We start from the raw sequence: 17125 nt of genomic DNA, 5'->3' as shown, positions 1-17125 counted from the left end.
CCCTTCCCTCGTTGTCACCCAAGCTTGTACCCTCAAGTGTAACATTTGCTCAGTTGTTAGCAAAGTATTTGTAATTCTGAAATGATTTTTGAAAAAAATTTTTTTGTCGGTATCTATGCTCTAAGCAACACGCGCAGGCAGTCTGGCCCCCGAAATTCATCCCAGGTGTGTTTGCCGGCGATGAAGAGGCGCCCTGCACAATAACACCCCAAGCCCATAAATCGGCTTAGTGTTGTTTCCGGCCCGTGTCGGCGCGTAATGCGTTTAAATGCGACGACACCTGCAGCCTCCGCACACCTGGCGGCTGCTTCTCGAGAAGAAGAAGGAGAAAAGAACAAGGCTGGTTGTCTTCATTCATCGCAGCCGCGTCATCGTCCTTGGCCCGAGCTTGTGTTTACTTTTGCGCTTTTCCACCCACTTGAGAGGAGCCACTAAGGAAACATGCCCCCTATTGTTAGCTTGAGCTAATCGCGGTGATGCCTGGGTCTTAGCCGCTTTTCTTGGGCAAACACGCAGGATAAGAGTCCGCGTCCCTTCTTCCCGCCGCGCTAATGCACCGAGGCTTTCGGCGGTGGGGATAAGGAGGAACGGATTGCGCCGCGGATTAATGAGGGAGGCGGCCGTTTGTTTTTCAACATCCTAATTGTCTTTTAAGTGTGAATGCGACATCTGTTTACATTATGCGCCGATTAGCCGGTCGGCCGGTCAGCCGTCTTCTTTTAAAAGTGCCTCTTTCTTGAACGTTCGGCCCTCCTTTGCCAAGACGGAAGACAAAAGCCTATTCTTTCTTTTCAGGCCACGGATTTCTTGCAAATGTTAAAACGGCTGCCTAAAAGACCAGAGAACGCGGCGGTGAAAAAGTCCAAATCTCTACGCTTCGGAATCAGCTTGGCAAAATGACTTTTTATTTTTCCCCTAACAGCATCGTGATGACCGTCTTTCGCTCTTGTCAGATCCTCGCACAAAAGCCTCCTTGTGTCCCTGACTGATGGAGTTTTCCTGCTTCCTTCCCCTTCCCGATCCTCTCTGGGAAGTGCCTGATACCTGGATCACTCCGTGATCCAGCCAAGAAGAGGAACAGAGGTCAGGGGCGCTTGATTGGTGGCAAAACTGCTGCGGCGAGCTGATCTCGGGGGTTCGTTGAGCCGTAGCGCGTCCGGCCCGGCCGTCTAAGGCGTCCGTCTCAATATCAAAATGCGGCTGACCAGTGAACTGAGTGAGCCGGCTGTCACCGCCGCGGAACGTGATCGGCACAACAACGGCCCCGCAGCGCCGACAAGTAATTACAGTGCTTCGCTTCATGTGGACTGCACAAGACATTTCCATTCATCTTCAAGTATGTGTGTATGTTTTGGATGGAGTGGGGGCGGGGGGGGGCAGTCGGGGGGGCTTAGTGCGAGCTCGGGTTACAAAACCAAGGAGTGACCCTTGGAGTTTATTCCTAGTTCTGGTGTCGGTCTAGTTGAGTTGTAATGCGGTTCGAATGCACTTGTAGTTCGACTTGATAGTCTCGTGTCAATTCGAGTTTCCTTTTATTGACTTAAAAAATGCAACTCGTAGAAACTTTTGTATTTCGTTTAGTTTTTATTTTTGCCTCATTTTACTCCGCTGTCTGCACCCCAGGTGGGCATTGCAAATGAGAATCTCTACTCCGTGGCCTTACCCGGAGAGAATCAAGAAATGTCCCGCTCATTTAGTTCCCTTTCAAAGAGGCTTGGCGTGCCTTCAAAGTAAAAAAAAAAAAATACTCGTGCAGTTCTAGTTCTTCTATAGTTCACGCGTCATTCTAGTTTAGTATCGGGCTTTGAAAAGCAAAACAAAAAAAAAAAGTGACCCTCTGTGAACTCACTTGGGCTGGCGCGCCTTCAAAAGGAAGCCCGAGGTGCCAAGACGCGGGCTAAATGTTTGTCTTTGCGACACCTCAAATATTGAAGCGCGGTGGCGAGGCGCAGTCCCTCGGCATCAGCGACTAGCAGCAGCAGCCCCGAGCGCGCTTGCGGGCAAACGAAAAGGGACGCCTTCCATCCGCGACCGATGCCTTTCATCAGGACAGAAACAACACGGGGGTCCCGGTGGTCCGGCACACCAGGGATAATCAGATGATCCCCTTTTTACAGCTTATTAGCAGCATCGCTCGCTCGCGAGATAGGCCCTGATCTGCCATGTGAGTTGCTCTTTGTAGTGAGCGCTGCATGATTTGAAGGGTAGGAAGACGGGGGTGGGGGCATCAGAGTTTCAAGTGTCGTAAAGTCATGTGACGCGGTCTGGAGAAATAACGGCGTGTCTCGTTAACAATGACGAGATTAAACGCGGAGGGGGTAAAGGAGAATTAAGCGGAATTTCCAGGGAATTTAGCACGTTCAAAGAACGAGCGCTTCGCCGGCGTATCAGAGCGGCAACATCTGTTGTAGCGCCCGTGTCGCATTTTTTTTTCTTTTTTCTTTTTCCCTAACATCCTCGTTTTCTTATTCGCGCCATTCACCCGCGCGGACAAAACATTCTGCTGATGTGGCCGAGACTTAAGATTTGCGGCGTCTTGACGACAATAACAATTTAATCGGAGCCTCTGTAGCCTCCTTATTAGCAAGGATCATCGCTTTTGCGTGTTTTGCTCCTGATTTTTTATTTTTTTTTGTACATCTCCGTAAGATAAGCTAACAACTTTGCCTTTGCTCAGCAGGGAACAACATTTAGATTCTTTGCACTTCTAATGAGATTGAAAAACATGCTGAACATGCTGTTCCCTTGCACAATAAAGGCTTGGACATCTCGTGCGGTTTTGGTAAAGTTTGCTGGTAGTTAAATTACAGTCACTTTGGAAGAGGGGAAAAAAAAAGTTCTGTTGCCGTTCTCATACTGGTTTGGGAATAATACAGTGTCATGTAGTCCTAGTTTAGGCTTTAATTGCAGTTGTGGAAGTAGTTGTACCGGTAATTGAATATTTTTGCACTTCCACAGTAGTACAAGTTGTAGTTTAGTTCCAATATAGTTACAGCGTACTTCAAAATGTTATCGCATGTTATCTAGAACAGTTTCATTTCATTGCAGTTTCGGTGTCGTGTTAATTAGCTTAGCTTAGGACAAGTAAAGCGTTAATGTAGTCCTAGTTTAGTTATATTGCAGTCCTAATGTCAAGTTTAGTTCTCATGTAGTGCGATTGCCGTTCTGGCTGTAGCGTAGTTCGATTGTGTAGTTCCGGTGTCATTCTAGTATAGCAGGTTTAGCATACTGCTAGCTTAATGTGATTACATTTCCAATGCCGTTGAAGTTATGGTTTGGGTAGAGTTCGGGTTTAGTATTAGTTTTAGCTTTATTTGATATGGTTCTAGCTTAGTTCCATCGCAGTTCTGGGGTGGCTTACGTTCCACTTTAGTTCTAGAGTGGTTCAAGTGTAGTTCGAGGGCACTTATGGTGCAGTTGTATTGCAGTGCTGGTGTACTTGAACGTGTAATTTTTGCCAAATGGAGCTCCTGTTTAGGTGGATTGCAGTTCTGGTGTCGTCGAGTTTAGTTGAGATCTGGTCTGTCGTGCAGTCGTGGAACTTTGAGTTTGGTCGAGTAAAGTTCAAGCGAATGAGATTCAAAGAAATTGTTCATGTGTAAATCTCAAAAATTGCGTTTCCTACTTTTTGTAGCAACGCCTACGAAGTGTTATCGCAGAGCAAATTGACGTCAGCATTATCGTTCTGAGAATCCCCAGTTGCTATCGTAGAGTAATATGTGCTTTTAAATTTGCGCTTTCTATGAGCGCAAGACCGCCTCTCTGACCGCCGCGACATCTCCAAGCTGAGTCTACAAGAATCCACGCGGCGGCGGCGGAGGTGGAGAGGAGTGAAGTGAAGTGAGGGGAGGCGTGAGTAACAAAGCCCAAAATGAAGAGAGACATAAAAGAACGGGAGCGCAAGGAGGTCAGGCCCATCACAGGCTTTAGTGTTGCCTTCAAAGATGCCTGAGACAGGTGGCAGCTCCAGACAATCTCACAGCGCAGAGCAGCATCCTCTCAGGAGGAGATAAGGGATTCCTCCATGCGGGGCACCATCCCCTCCGCCCCTGCCCAATCCCCCCCCCCCCCCCCCCCCCCTCTCCCTCCACCGACCGTCTCCGGGCTCTCCCTTTGATGTGGCTCCGCCGCCGGCACCACGGGGGCCGCTCGGGGCCACGAGGGCGGACCTTCGGGAAGCGGCGCCCCAGCCCCGGCAACTTCTCAGGTCTCATTAAAGCGCTCTGCCGGTGCTTAATCCTCTCCGAGTTGTTTTTTTTTTACAGCCGGGCCCAAGGTTTGTCTGGGCGACGGGGAAGCCCAGAGCGCCACCTGCGTGACAAAGAGGCCAAAAATCACCGTGACGCAAGTCCCCCCCCCCCCCCCCCTCCTCCCGCTTTCACTTCGTTCTCATCTCTTCTGCCTCCCGTTTCCCTTGATAGCACCTTCCAATCTTGGCGGATTATTCCGGGGTGGACGCGGTTGACGGGGATGCGCTAAATGGATTACAACTTTGTCCTTGTTTTGGAATTCGGGCTGAAAACAAGCGATTAGCTTCATGAGAGAAGGGATGCGAAAGTCAGAAGAGCAGCCGGAGTTGAAGTTGAACTTGAGTTCTGATGTCATCTGGTTTTAGGTCAGATGCGGTTTCAGTCTAGTTTTTTTTTTTTTTCTTGTGCAGTTTGAGTTCTGGTCTCCTGCAGGCCTGATGTACTCTAGTTAAGTCCTAGTGCGAGTGAACCTCTGATTCTGTTCTGTTGCTGGTTAGTGTAGTTCAACTAGCGTAGTTCTAATGTAGTTCAAGTTTTGTTTCGGGGTGTGTCAAGTGTAGTTTTAGTGTAGTTTGATTGAACGACGAGACATTGTAGCTCCAGTTTTGTGTGTTATGGATGTAGTTTTATTTGTCGTTCACTTCTCGGCTAGTTCTGGTGTAGTCCGAGAGTAGTTCGAGTGCAGTTTCGGTGTTGTTGCAATGTAGTTCTGGTCCAGTTATCGTTTACCGGGTCGCACTTTTGGCATTTCATTTCCCTTGTGCGTGTCAAACAAGAGTTTGAACGGCAGATACTTGGCATTGTGGCTTTATTTTGAAAGATTGCGGCCCGTGTTTTCTCCAATCTACATCATCGGCGATAACGCGGTCGCAGGAGGGACAAGGCCCGCGGAGTTTCCAGACCACGTAGACAAAACACCACCCTTGATTTCGTTGTCAGTTAGCGGCAACGCTCTCCAGCAAACGCAGAATGTCGGAACGGGGGCCAAAGAAATCCCTGCGAGGGTGGAAATAAAATAGACGTCGTCCGGGCGCGTGTGAGTTAACTTGAGGTTTAAATCAACTCGCCTTGTGTCGGAGACATATCAGCGATTGGTGGTGGTTTGGGGGGTCGGGGGGGGGGGGTCTGAGGGAGATAAAGACTGTTGTGGGGGAGGTGTGTGGGGCTCCCGTTTTTTTTTTTTTTTTTTCCAGCTACTAAACTGCTGTGTGAATCTCTCTCGAATTGGGAGGGGAGGACGGGGAGGGGTCGTTTGGGCGCAGAGGCCGGCACATAGCGCTTTGTTCAGCTCCCCCCAGCTTATCCCAATCTGGAGAAATTCAGCAAATGTGGGAGATAGATTGGCGCTCCGCAGAGGGCTGGTGAAATAAACCGCACTCCCTCATCCGCTGTGGGATAGATGCTGAGGGTGGGGGTGGGAGGGAGGGAGTGGTGGGGGGGGGGGGTCGTCGTGCATGCCGAGTTCCCATCTCCAGCAAGACCAGGGTCCTCTATTTGTTCTGTGCTAATTAGCTGATTAGACCTAAAACAATCGAGGTCATTAAGGAAAATCAAAAAAAGTCGGGTGAAGCCAACTTTGGTGCTCAAGAGACACTTTGGATTTCTAACAGCGGCATGTTCATTTGTAAATCAGATTTAAAAATAAAAAAAGGCAATGTGTAGAAAATAGACCAACTAATTTTACATGTTTTAATTTCAAACATACATTGCAGAAAAAAAATAACATCGTTTGGATGGGGGAATTCAGAATAAATGAGAAATCATGTGGTTGCATAAGTGTGCACACCCCGCTAACCAGGTTCTTATTTTCAGAATGAACCAATCACATTCAAATACGCGCGGCCGTGCTTCTTTTCTGCACATCAACTTTTGCTGTTCTTTTTTTGTCGTTACATTTTTCAGCTAGCATCGGCCAGGGGAAGGCTTTTGTTCACTCATGATTTGCGTTTTGTGCCACTTCTCTCCAGCGTGTGTGTGTGTTCAATCTAGACTCATTGCGTCGACCCCCGCGCCGCCCACCCAACTCCGCTCGCTGTGTCCTGCAAAGATAACCTTGCGTCTAATTTGATAGTGTCCGATTGACAGCCCAACATGCGCGCAAACGAGCTCGACGAGGCCACACAAACCCGATATTAACTCCAAATGTTTACCTCCAAACTTAATCACAGCTCTGCGCTACACCCGCGGATTTGGGGCCCCTTCCGGAGGCTTGTTTTTCATCTATTTTCAGACCTTTTGGGCCACATGATGGGGATATCCCTCTCATAGCGCCATCTAGCTTCAAGTGTAAAACATGTCGTCAATAATTTTCAAATACTGGTCGTGTATTTCTCGTGCCGCCGTCATTTCATTCTCGTGTAGCTCGAATGCAGTTTTCGTGGGTGCAGTTGTGGGGCCCCGTCTTCGGCCAAGCATGCCTCGGCGGTGAGCTCAGGCATCGTGAGCGAGGTGGCATCATAAAAGGTGTCGGCGTCGAGCTTCATATGTTCCACATTAGCGCGTGGCAGACCTCTGCAAGCCGTGCGCTCGCTCGCTCGCTCGCTCCGCCCCGGAGCCCCATCGACAATCCGTCAGAGGCTCTTTGTGCGCTCGAGCCGAGACGGTAAACTCCACCGCAAGCCGACTTTGACGACGACAGACCACGAATGGAAATTGTTTATGAAAATCTGATTTACAAGTGGTTGCACGGTTCAGTGAAGGGGAGGGGTGGGCGGGGCCAGAATTAAAATCCTGCTTGCATCGAGAATTTTTGTTTTTCAACTTCGATGATGATTTATTTCAAATGTATTGCATATAAAAGGTCCATTAAAAATGTACCTAAATAAATGTTTGAAAGCAAACATTTTGAGAGGACTTTTTAAAGGCACGCTCACCATATTTGAACCTAAAAAAAAAAAAGTGCACGGATTCAATGTGAGAGAAAATGTGGGCTAACAACGGCATCGAAAAATGAAAGGTGATACGTTTAAAGAGGGGTGCCGACGTGCTTCAGGCTTGATTCTCTTCTTCTTCTGACAACATTTTTCAAGTGTCCAATCAAGGACGCGGCAATTAGCGTCCCCATTTTGAACGGAGGGCAACTTTTATTTCGATTGAGGGGGGGAGGGGGAATTAATGAGCTTGGTCAAAGTTTTTCTCTAATTGCCTTCTCACAAAGACCCGCTTGCAAGCGTGTCTTAATGACGTGTGCAAAAAAAAAAAAAGAACAGTGCCATCAGGGTCATTAGGAGGAAACATTTGGATGATGATGAAAAGTCTTGATCAAAACCCCACTTTCAGCTTTTGCGCTCAAGCCCCCCCCCACCCCCACCCCCCCACACACACATAACCTCCCCCCTTGCCGTATCTACGGCCTCAAATGGCCTTCCTTTTGAATATCCAGAACAGCCACTGCAATTTAGCCCAAACGTAAACACTGTGGAGTCCCCACAGGAAGCCGTGGAGATGGATGGCAGGATGGATCCAGACCCCCCGCCCCCCACCCCCACCCACTCACCACCACACCACTTTGCCCCCACCCTTGAGTGTGTACATTTCCCCCCGGTGACACGCGGCTGTTTGCCTCACTAATGGAAGGCCGCGCCGGCGTGAAAGAGGCAGCCCGGGCTGTGTTTAGACAGAGCTCGGCTTAAGTCAACTTGGGAACCCGCTCGAGTAAACCACACGGGCCGTAGCCGCAGGACGGAAGGAGGAACAAATACATGGAGAGGCATTCTGGGTAATGCAGTCCTGTTCGGGCTTTGGCCTTCAAACAAGGATTCCAATTTAGTTCGGCTTACTGGAGAAAGACTTTGCTCCTGTCCGAATGATTTATTTTATTTTTTGTCCGCATGCGGTACGTTTTGTGAGTGGCGCAGGATCTTGTGAAATAGGCCAGCGATGAGGTCAACCGACCCGAGCGCGCCTTCTCCTTCTTCTCCTCGTCCTTATAAAGCCTCGCTTGTTGAACGCTCGGCCACCTGCCACGGTGCCGCGTGCCGCCAGATGTTTCCCACTGCCAACAAAGTTTAACCCCCCCCCCCCCAAAAAAAAAACACAAGCGCACAGATGGCACCCGAGCCCTGCCGCGCGAAGGTATGCAGATGTTGACACATGCGTTTGCCCTCAGGCTGCCGCAGCTCGCCGCACGTGCGCTCGGCATGCGAGAGCGAAGTCGCGTGTTTGTGTGTTTTAAAGTAAAGCTGGAATGTCGTCGCTTGTTGTTGCTCTTGAACTCCTTCCAAGTTGGACGAGCCGACCTGCCCGGCGGTTCGGAGGCTCGTCGCACCTTGTCTGTCACCTCACGGACACGCACGGGCACGCTTTTAACACGGCGGTGTCGAGTGCAATTGCAGGTGTGTGTGTGAGTGTAATAAGTGAGAGGTCCCATTTTGAGAAAAATGGGCATTTTGTGTGAATTTTGTATCCCAAAGAAAATGTCTTGAAGCTCACTAAAAATGTTTCTACCGGGCGTGACAAGACGCGTTGTGCAAACTTACCGGAACACTCTTTTGGTGTGGTGTTAGAGCACGCATAACGTTTTTTTTTTGTCTGTTTTTGTTATTTTTTTACAGCCGCACCGCAGTTCTTCCCGGCCTTTCACCCTCCGGTGCCCATCGACGACAGACACGCGCAAGGTCGCTACATCTACGAGCCTTCTCCCGTGCCCCCTCTCCACGTGTGAGTAGCGACCGTCAACGCCACGCGTCGTCAGCCGCGCGCAACAGAACATGTGTCAGGGAGGGCGTGCGACACCCCAACCCCCCCTCCACCTCCCCGGAGCATGCGATCCCCATAAGAGCGGCTCATCTATCACGTCAGGCCATAGATTTACAGCGGATCACTATTGAATTTTATTCACGTTATTATTATTATTATTATTATTTTTATTTTTTTCTCCTCCGCTTGCCACTTGGCCAAAATAAATAAAATTGAAGCGCTCGCTGCCTCTGCTCTGAAATATGATTGAGTTTCTTCCCGGCCGACTCATTTAATGTGCTCATGAACCCTTTCAGGGACAGCGGTTACTCCAGAGGACGGTTTATCGTGTTACAGGGTGCAGAAAAGGGTTAAAATAGTTCATGAACAAAAGATGTCCTTTTGTTTTGTGACTAAATTCACAATGTTTCTAAGAATATTGTTGAATTTATGAAATTAAAAGGAAAAAAAAGGACTTTCTAACATGGTGTCACGATGACTTGAACAGTTTGCTCATAAGTTTGCAAATTATTTTACCCGGACAAAAGGCATCTTTGTTCTTGTCAAGGTTGCACATTTTTAAAATCTGATTTTATTCATGAAACATGACAACTGTTTTTTTTTTTTTTTTTAGATTTTCAATATTAGAGAAGATTTTTCACCTCATAGCATAGTTGCCCAAGTCATATTTGAATGAACACGAAAAACACAACTTTTAACAGCATTGGATTTTTTTTTTTTTTGAGGGGGGGTGGTAACGATAATTTCAAAACTAATGTAAGCAATGATGCTATTCAGGCTAATAATTTGTCACCAGGTTTTTCACCGCCTGATATGAGGTGTTTGCAAAGCTGCGAGAAGGAATCTTCACTGAGCCTTCCTCTTGGTCCCCCCTCCTGCCCCCCCCTCCCACACACACCTTTAATCACACATTTTCGCTCGCTTCTCTTCCAACGCGTCGTCATTTGTATTCCCCGTGTCGGCACGCCTCGCCGTCCTTGCGGCGTTTGTTGGGACACGGAGGAAGCGATCAGCGCGCGACGAGGACAAATTGGACGGGGCAGCTACTTGGGCCGCATTATGTTTGATATTCCTCATCATTATCAGCCCCCCCCCCCTTCCTCGTCCTCTTCCTCCTCCTTCACGCCGTCATATCTCCCCTTCGCCGGTGTGCCACTAAGCGTAATGAATTTTTTATGCACCCTCCTCCGCCGACCCATCATACCTCTCGGGGGATGGTGGAGGGAGGAGGGGACGGGAGTGGGGGGGGCTGATTGATGCCCCGTGTCAGCGCAAACAAAATGGCAAATATAATTTAGCATTTAGCTTATGCAGAGATAATGGGGCGAACACGCGCCGGCAAACATGGCTGCGAACAAACAGGCTGGAAGCCTTGTTATCCGTCAAGTGGGGGGGGGGGGGATGGCGAGCGGGAATTGAATTATGGAGGGACAAGTTCTCTGGAGTTATCTGCGCGTGCGCTGCCGCAGCGCGGCTTTCACGCCGCCCTTTTTTTGCTTTCTTGTTAGAAGTCTTGCACGGTATCAACTCAACTTTATTCAAACACCCCACCCAGCCCCCCCGCCTTCCCGCCGGAATTTTTTTTTTCCCTTCATGCTCAGTTGAGTTATAGGCTTGGAGGTTAGCGTGTGTCCTCAGGGATTAGGTTGAGCTTCTGGTTTGGGTGTGGTTCAGGGAGGGTCGGGTTCGAGTTAGCGGTTTAAGGATTCGGGTTTGTGGTTAGATTTGTACATCAAGGCTCCCTTCTTTGAGTTTGGTGCCGAACAATTCTTCAAGACGTTCTCGTGGGCGAGCCACCCTCAGACACGCTCCACAATCTTGTTGAAAGTCTTCTCAGAAAAGTGAAAGCTCCCAAAACAAATGCGTCTTTTTTTGAACTTGCTGTCGATGAAATGAGCGAGTTGCTCATCTTCCTTTTCTGGATTCTCGTTCTACCTGACGCCGCGTTCCGCTTGGCCTTTCACACGTCTGAGCCATCGCGTTTGAGATCGAAGCAGCGGTGCATTCTGGGATGCGTCCTGTTTCCGCAGGCCGAGCGGAGGACAGACTCGGGGAGAAATTTGGCATTGTTTTCAACAAGTTCTCCTCGGTGAGAAGAATTCATCGTTATTAGCGCCGCGCGAACGGTCGCTAAGTATACAGGCACTATTATTGCAGTACTTCCCCATGCAGCCTCTCATTATGGGCTGTAATTACACTTGGGTCGGACCCTGCGGCGCTTCCATCAATCCAACCCCCCCCCCCCCCCTCCCTTTTTTTTTTTTTTTTTACTTTAACGTCGGGCGAGCGAGGCCGCCGCAAACAACACGCCGCGCTTGTTTCCTCATCCGCCATCCGCGCGCAGCAACGCAATCCTATCCTATTAGCGTGACGGCCTAATTGAAACATGTTTATTTATGGCCGCTGCTTTGGGACGAGGCGCGGCCGTTAGCGGCGCGGGCGAAACGGGCTCCGGCGTTATGAGGCGGGCGGAATTGAATTAAAAGCTCATAAAATGAAATATGCGGCGTATTAGCTGTTTGACACTTAATTTGCCTTCAAATGAGCAGAGGAAATCACAAATTAACTGTCCTTTGTTTTTCAGCTCCCTCCCCGAATCCCCTTCCTTACCTCTCTCCTCTCCGCCGCTATTAGGAAACGGGGGTGTGGGGGGGGGGCGCAATTACAGACACGGGCTAATCGTTTACTTTATGAATTTCTGAAGGGGGGGTAGGTAACAATATGCCATTGAATATTAAAGCCCAAGGCTGGGAAGGGGTAGTGGGTGGGGCGGGGGGTGGGGGGGGGAGTGGAGTTTGCTTCAGTTTGGTGCTCAATTAGTTGTATCGCTGCCGTGGTTAGAAAAGCCGAACTGAACTAAAGCGTATCACTTTTTTGGGGGCGCCGTAGGCAGACTGTTAGGGCGGTGAAGCGGAGCGTAGCAGCCCCCCCCCCACCCCCCCCCCGTGAAAAACGCAGCGTTCCAGAGCGCGGATGCGTTTTCAAACAACCGGCAGCTTCCTTCTAAAATAAACATGTTAACAACCGAAGAGCCGAGCCATTCCGCGGGGGCTCCCGGTGCCGCATGTCTTCGCCTTTGTGCCGGAGGCGAGGGGGTCCTCCGGCCCGGGACGCTCCTTTTATTGCCCGACGGCCAAGCTTCGGCGCCGTCACCTAGCGACCGCTAGCAACAATCGCATCTATTCGTACGGAGTCAATGGTCGGCATCGGTGCTCAGTCAGCTGTAGGGAGGGGGGGGGGGACTTCGGACCCTTGTTGTGAGGACAGCAACAACAAAAGCTTCTTATTGACTGAGCTGCCTTTTGACCCATTGTGGATTTAGGAGATGATTACTCCAAATGAGTCAATTAAAAAGCAGGGTCTTTTCAAACCCGGGGACCCTGAGTTGAAGCTTGGGGGTCTACAAAATGATTTGTTCTATCTTTTTTTTTTTTTTTAAGCATACATAATCAATCAATCAATCAATCAATTCTTACCTTTGCTTTCGGCCTATTTAAAGTTATAACTGTGATGTATGATCACATAAACATGACATTCCGGTACTATTAGTATTTAAAGAAAACATTTTATTGTAGAAGAAAAGGCGTGTTATTGTGAGATGAAGTCAGATTATTTTTTGAGAATTTTTGCGGTGGGGGGGGGTGGAGAATATAGTTTTGCGGAGAGTAAAGGTGTCTTTAAAAAAAATTCACTTGTTCAAATCTGATTTTCTTCCCTTGTTCAACTTTGATGTTGAAATCATCATATTGCGACTCAAGCTTTATTTTCGGGCCTCTTTTACGTATATTGAACGAATTTCGTTTGCCTCATGTCATATTTGAACATGTTTGGAAAAACAGAAAGGAAAAAAAAGAGCATTAACATTCGTAATTTTGTATTGATTTGATAACTAAAATGGACCTGGGCAGTACAACTATTAGGCCGACAATTTATCGTGTCAGCATTTTTTATTCTCGAAAATAGTCAATTTATGACTCTGTATGCCATTCTGGGTGACATGCGGCAGTCGTGTTTAATTGCTGTTAGGATTATGGGATTATGACAAGAACAGAACTAATTTGCCCTGGACCCGAAAACTTTGAGAAGCCCTGAGCCTAAGACCTTGAAATGCAAATATATTTCACCGACAACGAATTTGAACCATGGTGTGCATTTTGAAGGAGAAAAAAAGAAAACAACACGTTTTGCTGCCGATGGTGTCCGAAAAAGGAAGTTATTTTCTACATGTCTGGATCGTGAGGGTGTGTGCTGCTTATTTCATTCGGGAGTGCGTGTTTGTTCAGCTGCGGGAGGGTTTCATGCATGCGAATGAGAGTAAGGAAAGCTTTCTTTCCTTTTTTTTATTTTTTTTTTTTAAACCATGCAGTTTTATTTATACAGTATAGCCATTTTTAAAACACGCAACAGTTACTATGCGCGTCAGAAAAACCCACACATGTGAAATTGCGGCGGATATGTTGACAAAGCAGACAAGGCGACCCTCAGAAGGGAAAAGTTTGGACTCCCTGTTATCGAGATTGAAGCAGAGCTAAGCTAAGCTAAAAGTAGCATTTTACCGCTAATCCTAAAATGATCTGAACTACAATTGCTTTGTGTGGTTATTTTTCCCCCAGCGCAGGTCGTTGGTTTGGAACCACATTTGTAAGCCGCTGCGTCATCAATATCACTTTGAATGTTATGAATCATAACCGCTAACGCTAAACTATGCTAATACCGTTCCCTAGGATTGCTTGAAGGCTGCCTGAGTGGCACGGTTGTCAAGAACCTCGGAATTAGCATCAAATCTACATTCCACCAAGTTTTGGTGCTAACTCTCACACACTATGTCCTCTGTTGTGTTTTTTTTTTTTTCCCAAGGATGCGCGCTCTGTTTTGTTATTTACATAAACTGTTGTCAGAGCGCCCAATCTGCGCATGGAGGAGCGGCGCGGCGCTTAGCATAAAGAGCGCAGCCTTATCTCAACTAGCCCCCATATTCCAGATGGGACGAGGCTGAGCTAACACGCACACACACGCACACAGTCGCATGGCGGAATACAATAGAAAGACAAAAGGCCCTTGTGTAGTTTTTGTTGTTGAGAGAAAATGTGTGTGTGTTTTTTTTTTAAGTATTTGTTTACATTTGTGTGTCTGGGTTGTTTTTAAGGTGGTGCAGTGTTGTGTGGATTTCTTTCACACACCCGCACAATGCGTTTGTGGGACTAGGAACTACCAAGGCGTATTATGGCCACACTAAGAAAGTCAAAAAGTTAAAAGGGGAAAAAAAAGTGTTGTATTACAGAAAGAAAAGTTGGAATATTCGGAAATGAAAATGGTAATATTGCACGGGTAAAAAAGTTTATTTTTCCCCCTTCCCAAAACAATTGTCACTGCCACTTAGTTGCGACCGTTTTCTTCTGTGTTTCATCATCAAATCTAAAATAAATAAATAAATGAAATAAAATAATAAATAGCATTTCTATTCATTTTAAAGGGGAAAGATTTAATGTAGAATTAATGTCCCAACTCAAGGGGTGACTGCTATTTGACTATTCTCATATCTGAAAATAAGACCCACTTTATTCTTGTAAAATAAGATCATTTAAAAAAAATTCAAATTCGAACTTTTTTTTTGTGGCACGACTGTAATTTGTTTTCACCATCGCCAAGAAAAAAAAGTCATTGAGCAGGGCAAGCATTTTTTCCTCATATTCCGTCGCTGCATTTGAATACGGTCTAGACGGAGATCGATTGCGTCATAAAATTATCGCTTTAATGGAGCACGCGTCCCCTCATCTCATCCGATCGTCTCTGTCCAGATAGGGGGCGCTGTCACAGATGCGCCATCCGCCGCTTCATCTTCCTCTCTGACTGTCCCGGATCACCTCTCGTCCCGCCTGCCCCTCCTTCGCCACTTCCTGTGTCGTGGTGAAGGAGGGTGTGTGTGAGTGTTTGGGAAGGGGGGGGGGAATGGGGGACAGGCGGTCACGCAGTGGCTCTCTTCATGATTAATGGTGTTTATTCTTGACAGAAGCCTCCCTTTATTTATCTGCATTGCAGCCTGGCTGATACGATCAGTCACCTGAATGAAAAATATTCAGTCATACCAATTTTGCAGTATAATTGAGTAGAGTCACTTCCTTTCACTGTCCTCCTCCTCCTCCTCCTCCTCCTGTTCGTCCTCGCCGGCTCTCCGAGCTCTATCTGGCAGCCTTATCGTCGCCGCAGTAATTTTTTTTTTTTTTTTTGGGGGCGCCGCGTTTGTTTGATATGGAGAGGCTGGCTTGAGCCGCATTTGACATTAAGCCTCTTCAATTTTCTAGCGACAGGGGGAAAAAAAATACACAAAGTTATGCAGCGCTGTGTGAAAATGCAGGATTTCCAGAGAAAGGAGATAAATATATGGGGCACATTCAAGCTGCTTTATTATATCGGCAATTTTTTTTTTTTTTTTTTTTTTGCAACTTGCATTTCCGGACCCTAAATGGGCTGATCTGTGCACTCCCCTGGTATTTTTTTGGGTTGTTGTTGTATTTGTAGATGCACGTGGAGTGGGAAAAGGCCAGCACTGTGCTTTAGTGATTTGTACGTCTGCCTCGCAGGTCTCAGATTCTGAGTTTGAATCTGAGCTCCATAAGCTTGTGTTGTATTTTGATCCCACTTTCCAAAAACAGGCATTGACTCGATACCACTCCAGGGTGTACGCCATTTCTCCCAAGCTTCAGCTCACTCTAATGATGACGATAAGCACGCATGAGGATTTTGTTTTTTTTAATAGATGGCTGACTCATCACATGCAGCATCTTTATCCATGTAACCTGATCACTTTCTCACCTTTCTCATCATACTCGAACTTTATTTTCACAAAAATGACAATTTTCTACAATTGCCATCTCCTTATTTACAGATTTAATTCGAGAGAAAAATCACAACTTTTTGACGCGCTAAAGCGTAAATCACTCGTGTGCTTTCTTCTCTTCTTAATCTGTAAATGCTGACTGACATTAAGTAAAGTGTCATTTCGATACATTAATAAAAGGATCAAAGGGCAGAGGGGGGGGGACGTCGCTACATTCATCTCTTGTTTGGAGTACGTTAGCGGATTAGCGTTTCTTAACACCAGTCATTTGTCCCCAACGATCTGTGTTTGAGGTCTCCATTTGCTGCTCTCCCGTGGAGCACAATGGAGGTGCGCGTCTGAGGGGACCAGATAACAGCCAGGTGTGTGTGTGTGTGTGTGTGTGTGTGTGTGTGTGTGTGTGTGCGTGTGTGTGTGTGTGTGTGTGTGTGTGTGTGTGTGTGTGTGTGTGTGTGTGTGTGTGTGTGTGCGCGTGTGCGTGTGTGTGGCCTGTGCTGTCTTTTTAGTCAGCAACATGCCACATGGGTCTTTTATCTAATGAGCAAACTGTGTGGGCATTTCTGACAATATTCCAATGTTGACGATGCTAATTTGCTCATTGTTCTCGTGGTTAGAAATAGTAACAACTCTGTTCAAGAGTCAATTAGTATGATTTTAGTTTTGGAATACGGAGGTGCCCTGAGATAAATTAACACCATTTAACACCGTTGAAGTCATACTTAAATTGAAAGAAAACACACAAGGAGCAGCAATGCTTCCAAGCAGCATCCGACAATTCTCCCGAGAATCAATTCTCTCTGCTCTTTGAACAACTCTTACGAGAATTGAGACCCTTCTTTGCTTCTTACTTCCTTTGTGAAGTGTTCTTCTTGCCTCTGTGGGAAGCGCTCCCACAGCACAAATGTGGACTTTGCATTAGTCTCATCTGAGACGTCCGGACCCGACGAGGCCACTCTGGGGGCCACTTGCTGCCAGCGAGAAAGGAGAGTCGGAGTCAGAGGAAGGCCATCGTAAATCCCATCTTTTTCCATCTCTCTCCAGCCAGTCCGAGACTTTTATCGGCTCGAAATTTCACTCCCTTTTACACCAGCGAAAATGAATTCATAGCGCGTAAAGCAAGTCCGTCTTATCAGATGTGACGTCCAATTACTCCTGATTGCTGTATCGGTTCACGGTAAAAAGAAATCCTTGGCACTCTTTCTTTAAAGAAATTAAAACAAAAATAAAAGTGTAGTGTAGCTTCATTATTTTTGTTTTGTTATTTCACTTTTTAATGTTTTTAAAAAATTATTATTTGTCTATATTATTCAAGCTATTGCTATCATTGCCTCATCATTGT

General features: G+C 47.2%; 1 protein-coding gene across 1 annotated transcript in view; it reads left to right on the top strand.

Moving 5' to 3' along the window:
* gli3 (GLI family zinc finger 3) overlaps positions 1–17125 on the top strand; it is a 75681-nt gene that overhangs the window by 33617 nt on the left and 24939 nt on the right. The window contains exon 4 of the mRNA XM_086102496.1: positions 8804–8909. Within this exon, the coding sequence (XP_085958622.1) occupies positions 8804–8909 (106 nt within the window). The remainder of the gene's footprint in view (positions 1–8803; positions 8910–17125) is intronic.

The sequence above is a fragment of the Hippocampus guttulatus genome, chromosome 21 (genome assembly GCF_054856545.1).
Source record: "Hippocampus guttulatus isolate MCC_2025c chromosome 21, RoL_Hgut_1.0, whole genome shotgun sequence".
NCBI lineage: Eukaryota > Metazoa > Chordata > Actinopteri > Syngnathiformes > Syngnathidae > Hippocampus > Hippocampus guttulatus.
The sequence above is the reverse complement of the archived record's forward strand: the minus strand, read 5'-3'. Positions and strand labels throughout refer to the sequence as shown.